Source organism: Hibiscus syriacus, unplaced genomic scaffold (assembly GCF_006381635.1).
Source record: "Hibiscus syriacus cultivar Baekdansim isolate YM2019G1 unplaced genomic scaffold, ASM638163v2 tig00003715_pilon, whole genome shotgun sequence".
Lineage (NCBI taxonomy): Eukaryota > Viridiplantae > Streptophyta > Magnoliopsida > Malvales > Malvaceae > Hibiscus > Hibiscus syriacus.
In genome coordinates, this window is record NW_024061980.1 from 1,918,362 (window position 1) to 1,927,495 (window position 9,134).

Genomic DNA, 9,134 nt, shown 5'->3' on the forward strand with positions numbered 1-9,134 from the left:
TAGTCATTTTCGCGTTGCGATAGTCATTTTCGTGTTGCGATTTTAAGTTTCAGATTCTATTCTTCTTCTGCAAAATGAAACTTGAATGAATTGCATTACTTCAACCAAAAGACAAATACTAACTTCACAGTGTTGAAAATTTAAGTTTCAAGAATAAACTACTACTCTTTATGTTGTCATTGAACCTGCACTAAACATATATGTTGTCCTTTTAAATGTTTATATAAGTGCTTACTTCTGGAATGTTATCTGATGCATTTTGTGATCAATGATATAATAATGACTTGGGTGAATATCGTGCAAGTTTGAAATATATTTGTCTTTGTTTTCACTGTTTAATATCATGTCTGTTTATTTATTGATTTATGTATTAATTTATTTTTAGCGGCCCGCTAAGGTGGATACTCTACGTTGGGGTTTTCTTACAAGACGGAGCTCACGCATCAGACGGCGTGCACGTTCCATTACGTCTCCGTTCACCCCAATAGTGCGAAGAATCCGTAAGAAAAAGCCCGACTCACCTTTCATCGTTCAAGAGGCCTCCCCTATTGTTCAAGAGGCCCCTATCATCCCTCAAGAGTCCCCTCCCACCGTTCAAGAGGCCACTGTCATCGTTGAAGAGGTCCCTCCCAACATTCTAGAGCCCGATTCACACGGCGTAATATATCGAATTATTGAGAAGCCCCCTCACGTGCCGGACATGATGGATGACTGTTGGCTTTCGTATAAGTTACTGGCCAGTACCATTCCGGCAGATGAAGTGGAGAGGAAACAACTACTGGAAACAATTCTGGATAATACCCTTTAGGCTAAGACCGCAGTTGATTTTTATCTACATGAGCGGAGCAAAGGGTGTTACGCTGACATATACAAACTCAACAATGATATGCATTTGTTGATTGAACGGTCTTGGTGGGGTGTATTATTAGGGGTTGAAGACAACGGCTATTTCGATGGGGGTAAGTCTTATATTTCTTCTTATATTTCAGTTTGATTAATTTTTTAAAAAATTTATGTAATTCACTAATATATGTCTTTTTTTGTTAAACAGCATATTGATGCATGGGTGACACGTCTTCTAATTGTAAGGAAATTGAAGAAAAATATAAAAAAACGCGATATACAATTATGCCGACGTCTTTTCACGTAGTTCACTTGAATAATCAACAACAGGAATCATATGTGTTGGCTAATGGACAAGCTAAACTTTATCCTGCATGGTGGGAGGTCGATAAGGTTAGTATTTATTTGTTTAAATATTTTAAAGGTGTTCATAAATAAGTGCGCAATTTGAATTATTACATTTCGATGTAGGTGTTTATCCCTGTTTTGGAACGTACTCATTGGCTTCTCGTCGAGCTTCAGCTCCCATCCCTAAAGACAATAGTATATGACAGCATGATAAATTACATATCTGAGAGATATTATTAAGGGATTGAGCTCTCATTTGGCTAAATTCTTGGATGCAATTAATTATTGGACTAATTCTGGAAACAAGAAACCAAAGAAGTTCAATGTTACAGTTATCAGAGACGAGATCGCGCCACAACAAACGAAGGAAGCCAGAGGGGATTGTAGTCCTCTCGTATGCATGTGCTTGGAGCGTTTGACGACAGGAAGTACACAGTTTCTACCTCCCACCGATAGAGATAGAGGTGCAGTAGGCTTGTGGTTTCGCATTTTATGGCTAGAACGATATATGCGAGACGCTGCCTACCTGCATCCGCGTTATGAAAGTGTCCATAAACAATTTGTAAGTCAAATGCAAGTGTTGTTAAACATATATACTTTTTTTGGTTTGAAAATGTTTGGTTAAGTAGCTAGAATTCAATAATTTGCTGTTTGTAGGTTTTAGATGTGTAGAAAGTGTTGTTGATTCAATGTTTGGTTTCTGCAGGTTAATCCTGAAGTGAGCTGCGTGAAATGGATGTATGGGTCCAAAAGTTGATTCAATAATTGATGAGGAAATAATTCTTATTATTATTTTTTGATTGTTTAATTGATTTGTAAAAGATGATTTGTAAATGTTGATTTGTTTAATTGATGTGTACATAATTATTATTTGTGCTTGTTTAATTGATTGAAATGTAATAGTTGATTTGTTGATTTCAATCTGCATTATGTTGAATGCAAAACAGACTATCACAACGCGGAAATGACTATCGCAACGAGATTCGCGTTGCGATTTTCATTTTCGCATTGCGATTCTCTTGTTGCGATTTTCATTTCGCGTTGCGATTCTCTCGTTGCGATAGTCATTTCCACGTTGCGATAGTCAATTTCGTGTTGCGATAGTCATTTCCGTGTTGCGATAGTCATATTCGCGTTGCGATTTCCGCGTTGCGATAGTCAAATGAATGTCTAATAAGTGATAACAACTATTTCTATGTTCAACAACATACAATGTAACATCATCACTTGAAACACTAATGTAAGCAATGAATCGTTCAACACCTTCATTGTCGGTTAACAAATAAACTTTACCATTTCTCTGATAAGATAGCCTAAATTCACTTAGGGGCTCTAAATTCAATTTATTTGCAACACGTAACATTAGAGTTTCATAAGTCAACTTTTTTAATGACAATTTTAGTTGAAGATTCATGGGTAAAGGCATATATTGTAAAACACCATGAACGTTCTCCCATGACCCTCCAAAACACAAATCTATCCAAACATTATCAACATTAGATGATTTCATTATTGTAAATTAATTTACTAAACAAACGAGTTACGAAACTAAAACCTGTTGCCGGATGAGGAAGGATGTCGTTGGATATAGGAACGGATGTCGCCGGAGAGAGTGATAGATGGAGATGGAATGAGTTGCGATTTAGGGATTTAGGTTATGAGTTGATGCTGCTGCGTAGTTATATACCCAAAACATTTGTGTTGCGAATTCAGAAATCGAGTTGCGAATTTGAAATTCAGTATTGCGATAGTCAGAATCGCGTTGCGATAGTCAGAATCTCGTTGCGATAGTCAGATTCGCGTTGCGATTTACGTATTCGCATTGCGATTTACGTATTCGTATTGCGAATTAGGAAAATCGCAATGCGATAGTCAGAATCGCGTTGCGAATCTGGAAACTGATTTGCAATACCGGAGATCGCGTTGCGAATTATCGATCGCATTGCGATTTAGTTGGTCATTTTGGCAAATCCAAAAATGTTGGTTAAAATCGTATATTATAAGACATTTTTTGTCACTGAGGTTATTTTCTCATTTTAAAAGTGTGGTAATTTTTTTTAAAAAAAGTGTTGTTTAAAATTTAATTGTTAGGGATTGAAATTTAATTGTTTGGGATTATTGTTAAAAAGTGAGTTTTAAAAGATAAATTGTACATTATAGAGATTATGTTGTAAATTAAAAATATAAAATTTTAATTATATTTAGACTTATCAATACTATGATATATAAAATATACCACTTAAACTATAATAAAAGTATATAAAAAAATATTTGAAGATAACTCATTAATAATATTTTTATAAATAAAATATTTTATTGAGAAAAACATATCATCAATACTTTTTAACATGTGATATAACATGTTTTATTAATATTTTAATATATAAATAATAAATTTTATTTACTTTTAAATAATTAAAATAAATTAATAAATTATTTTTTTAATTACGTTAATATTAAATTATTAAAATAAAATATAAATACATAATTGAGCGGAATCCATGTATTAATAAGGATGTATTAATTTTTAAAGATGTTAATATTCTAACTTTTTATTTTATTTTCTATTCATTTGGTATTGATTTTACGGTTAAAATAAATTTTTTTAATTAAAAATACATTTAAAAGGTTAGTATCCCATCTCATTGTCTAGGAAGAGACTGCATCGCAACGGGACAGATGAATTGATAAAGAAGCGGTGACAGAAAGGGTACAGAGAAGGATGGATTCATGTTAGATAATCATTTTTAATATTAAAAAATATGTAAGGTGGTATTTTTAATAGGTTAACTGTCAAACTTAACGGTCCGTTACGTCTGGACTCATTTTGAGTAACGTAATGAAACTTTAGGTACCAAATTAAAACAAAATAAACGTTAGGCACTTAACTAAAAAAAAGGCATAGATTAGACACATTTTGTATACTTAAGCCTTACATACTATATACAATGAGTTTTAATTTGAATTATTATTATTATTATAATGTCTAAATAGATGTTATTTCGCATATGATTAAACGAGTTTTGTATATATTTTTTAATCTGTTGTATTTTTTGTAATTTTTTTATAATTTTCTTATATATTTTATTTATTTAATAAAATTAATGATTATTATTAATTTAAAAAAATACTCTTTAATATGCAATACGATAAAAAAAATTAATTTAACCTAATTCATAAAATAATTTAATATTTTGGTATAATTTATAATACTATCCATGTTTGAATTATATAATAGCTGAAGCATCCAGATAGACATGTAACAAGGGAAAATTGAAGTGGAAAAGAGTAGCCATATATGAAGCATTTTTTCTATTTCTAGTATATATATCTCCTCGTAGCCATCTTGGATTAATTTTGTAGTTGTGTAATTAGTTCTGTAAATCGGTGTGCGAGACAAATATCTGGGCTAGGACATTATGAATACCAGTTACTTCAATATGCATCTTTTGGAGATCGATCACATTAATGTAAAACATGTACATTCTTCAATGCTAGATTGTTTGTTTGCGCCTCAAATTTGTTACTACTGAGCGTCTCCTCTTCTGGTTACCAATTGCTGGGGATCATTTTACCAATTCTGGGGAAAATCCCAATATTTCCTGATGAATTAGTTATCAGAGGGCTAAACCAAATTATGATGCACTAAAAAAATTAATTAAATGAATCAAATGCAAACCTGAACAGGGTGCCTTCCATGTTACAAAACTTTGTACCTGTTCTTCATTGGAATTTTAATTTTTTTTTCCTGATTTGTTCATCATTTCCATTTTCCATGGGCAGGTAGGAGGAAAGCTTGGTCTTGAGACGAAATAAATTACAGTCAAATGTATTCATACAAAAGACCAGTTAACAAACGAGAAGGCGAGGCAATGGACAGTGGTCTCATCAGCTTCAAGGACTTTCCAGGCAAAAGCTTGTTCATACGAAACATGGCGTCCCATTGTTGACATGCAGATTCCAGCCGACAAGCAAGCAAATCCCTGTTGTTAAAGTTGATATATTTAGGGCCAATTATGTATTTACCAGGCAAATTACAGCATCCCTTTTCTTAGCTCAGCCAAATATTTAACTCGGGTCGACTCACCTGCTGCATTAACTTGGCAAAATCAGAGCACAATGCCTTGCGTCCAGACTCATCAAACAATTTGTCCAAAGTAATGTCTTGTAGAGCCACTAGAGTTGTCTCGAGCATGTCTAGTCCAGCTTGGTTTGCAAATATGAAAACAGGTTGAGACTGCAAACCCAAAACAGATTAAGATTACTCGATTTGAACAATCATGAAGAATGCATCTGCAGGACCTGATATACATGGTTCGAAGAAAAGCTCTTGCCTTTTCAACAGAGTTTTGACTATACCTTCAACGAACAGCACAATATTGCATCCCGGTGTTGCCAGAGATTCTTCAATATAGAGTCACCGCCAAGTGATTCAGACCTCAACAACTCCGTCCCTAAATAGAAACCGAGTAAAAACAAATGAAAATGACACATCAGCAACTAGGGGGGAAAAGGATAAATGAGCTGATTCCATAAACCGACAGCACTTACAGTTTCCAGTGTGGCATGTTAGCCAAACTACAATATACACAAACAATAAAGCAACTCACCTGTAGCTCCAGCAAATCCATTGAGCCAGTGTAAGTGCTTCTGGAGAGCCTGGAGATAGCTTTGGTCCAATAGCTGGGTCCAATCCAGCTGGAGATATGGCCATGGCAATCCTCTGGACAGAAGAAATGACACTATGGATATACTGACGTGCCATGTTTGCAGCATTATCCTGAATATTGCTTTCAAATGGAAACTGGAAGGCGATTGTCAACACTGATCTTGTGCTCTGACAAGATGGAGCATCTGCTGCAGCATGCTTTGTTGCTGGTCCTACTTCGAGACTAGAAGCCAGATCCAAAGTCCGATTTGCAGTGAACGAATCTTGTGGATCAGACTGAATGGTAACACCATCAGTATCTTGTTTTGTCTTGAAGACCGAAGAAAAGTTGAATAATGTTAATGGAAAAAATTGTCAAAAGTTCAGGTGAAAGACGGGTGTTAGATCGGGAAATATAATCTGACCATTGTTAGATCGATAAATATATCGATCACCGATGATTTATCGGGAAAATTGCCGCCGACCATACATGATTGAAAACAAATCTTTGTTTGGATTTGATAATGGAAAAGCTTAGGATTCAACCCCCCACTATTTTGTTCATATGGGCTATTGCTTTTTGCTCTGCTGTGATCCTCTCACTCACTCTCTCTCTCAGTTGCTGTTGTTGGCTGATGGGTGTTGCGTCCCATAAACAAAGCATCCCACTGCCAATGCCTTAGCCCCATCTGGACATTATATGAACATGTTTGCAGTAAAACAAAAGCAATGCAACTTTGACTTTAAAAAGGCCACCTTGTGTCGGTTTCTGAATCACCAAAAACCTCTTTTCCGTCTTTCAAAAACAATATTAATTGTAAATATGAATCTGCTGGAAACGATTTCCCGAGGCATTACTCTCGTATTTATTTGACCATTTCTTAAACATCAAGACATAGGCTGAGAAACAATAAGCTTCATGATTCATACGAATCATCATATCTTCTCCCCTTTCCTTTCTGCTTTCTCCCTGTCGGCCTATGTCTCTTCTTTCGTATGAACGTGCAATGTTTATCTTCACAAGCCTTCCTTTTCGGTACCAATTTTTAGTCAAAAGTTGGATCACTTGAATACCCAAAGTTTTACATTCATACTTAAAAGACCCTCCAAATATTTTCAAAACTAAAATCCCGTCATATATTAAGTTTTATGCTTTATCATTGAACCCCAAAGATAACCCAATATAGATTAAAATAAAACTGTAAAATTTTAAATCAAAAATCTTATCTTGAAATAACTAAAATTTATTTATTGGATTTTTTTATAAACATACCATCATTTTATTCATGCACAATTATTAATGTATTAAATAACTTGTATTTTAACTCAAATTTAATGATAATCATAGATCATGTATATCTTTTAATTTATTTTTGTTATTATTAAAATCAACTGGCGATGCGTGTTTTGATAGTTGCAATTAAGGGGTTACGCATGAGAGTGTATTTATTACATGATCCTATCTCACACACAGATGTAAAGTACTATCAATGGCATATGATGAAACCAAAGTCAAAATGGGTATTTATATACTTTTTCATTTTCTCAACTTTAGTTGATGGGACTAACATTCTTCCAATTTGTCCCCCTCCTCCCACAATCTATTGTCCTTTCTTTTAATTATTATTTTCGTATTTATTTTTAGAGAAAAAAATCATTGCACCATCTTTTGGGCCCCATCTCAGTCCAATCTGTCGGCCCAACCAATTCCAAACGAATTTCCATCTCTCTCTCTCTTTTGCTTTGCTTGTTTGTCAATCTTATGATTATTGAAATTTTCTACACCACAAATGGATAAAAGATGAAAATGGCATGCTTGGGTATTATTTGTTACGGGAATAGCGTTTCAACTAATTATTTATATAATTTTAGATGATAAAATTAATTTAATGGCCTAAATTAATCTGTAAAATAATTTTGTGAGAACTTCAGTTCACCAAAGTAACGAATAAATCATTAAGACTTCATAAATGTGAGGAAGCATGACATCAAAGATGTCACTAACACCATCAAGAAAGATATCCAAGGCAAAGAGCAAGAGATAACATAGAATAAATGCTTGATTGTATCATTAAAAAATTAATGATTCACATATTTTTTTAAGTTTTGATGGCTTGATCGTTACTATGAAAAGTTTAAATTCTTACAGTGTAATTTTATAAATTGATTTAAAAAATTGACTCGATGTAACACACCAAAAAATCCCAAATTTAAAACCCTAAAAATTGAGAAATTTTGACCTAAATTCCGAATTGGAAACTAGTGGCTAAATTATAAATTTGTAAAGTTCAGAACCTTTTCATGAATCCTATAAAGTTAAATGGTCAACACTGCAATTACCCAATTTTATTTTAAAACAAACTCTTCCCCATTTTAAAATACCGTGGCACCCTCTTCTTTCTTTTGAAACCCTAGCGCTGCTCACCTTGATTCATCAACCCCAGTTGCCGCAGCCCTTGCTTGCTTCGTCGCCGTTTATCATCAAGGTAGGTTCGTCGACCTTCCCTCATTACCCCGTCGTAACCCCATTCGCAACCGTCATTGTTTGAACGAGTTATCATAAAACTCGCGATCTTTAACTCACAATATTGCCCCTGTCGCCGCTGTGTTCGGCTGTTTATGGTCGTGGGTGGACGGGTTTTCGTTGAGGAAGGCCCAATTGGCCTGGTTAGCGGCTGACAGCTGGGTTTGACCATGGAAACCCCTTCGTCAGTTCTGTTTGAGGTGTTGTTGTCATTGTCGTGTGGTGATCGGCCGTTTAAGGCTACGACAAGGCCAGCCGTGATATTCCCGACCCATTGGACTGCTGCCGATAAAGTTCCGTCAACGACAGCCTCATTTAAGTGTACTGACAGTCCCGATATTCGAATCAAAAGTCTGCTGGCAGATCCCCAATCGAATCAGAATTATTTTTACTCTTCGATAATTATTAGTTTTAACCGGAAATTGGTTTATTGGTGTTTGATTAGGACGATGTAAAATTTACAGGAAATTCTGAACCGGGAATGGAGTTACTGTCATTACCTACAAACTTCAAACCGAACTGTATAGCTCGTGTCGATGAGTGTTAACTGAAAAATTTAAGTACGTTAAATTCGTAGTTAATTTTAGGATTATTTATTTATTTAAATTATTTCATAGGTTCTGATTCGGGTCGATCCACTACTTCATCTGATCGTGGTAGAGGTTATTACCGTCGTTAGCCTTCTGCCGAGGCGTGTCTCTTTATTTAGTGATATATTAATTGTTTGGCTGCTTGTTTGCTTGGTTAGTTGAAATATGATTAAAAACATGT

General features: G+C 34.6%; 1 protein-coding gene across 1 annotated transcript; it reads right to left on the reverse strand.

Moving 5' to 3' along the window:
- Positions 1–4,832: 4,832 nt before the first annotated feature.
- LOC120181220 (homeobox-leucine zipper protein REVOLUTA-like) lies at positions 4,833–6,327 on the reverse strand. The gene is made up of 5 exons (XM_039186394.1): positions 6,295–6,327; positions 5,802–6,169; positions 5,551–5,656; positions 5,279–5,428; positions 4,833–5,174 (listed from the first exon to the last, which is right to left on the reverse strand). Exons 1-5 carry the CDS (start codon positions 6,325–6,327, stop codon positions 5,025–5,027), a joined length of 807 nt encoding a protein of 268 aa, XP_039042325.1. The 3' UTR covers positions 4,833–5,024.
- Between the last annotated feature and the right edge of the window lie 2,807 nt (positions 6,328–9,134).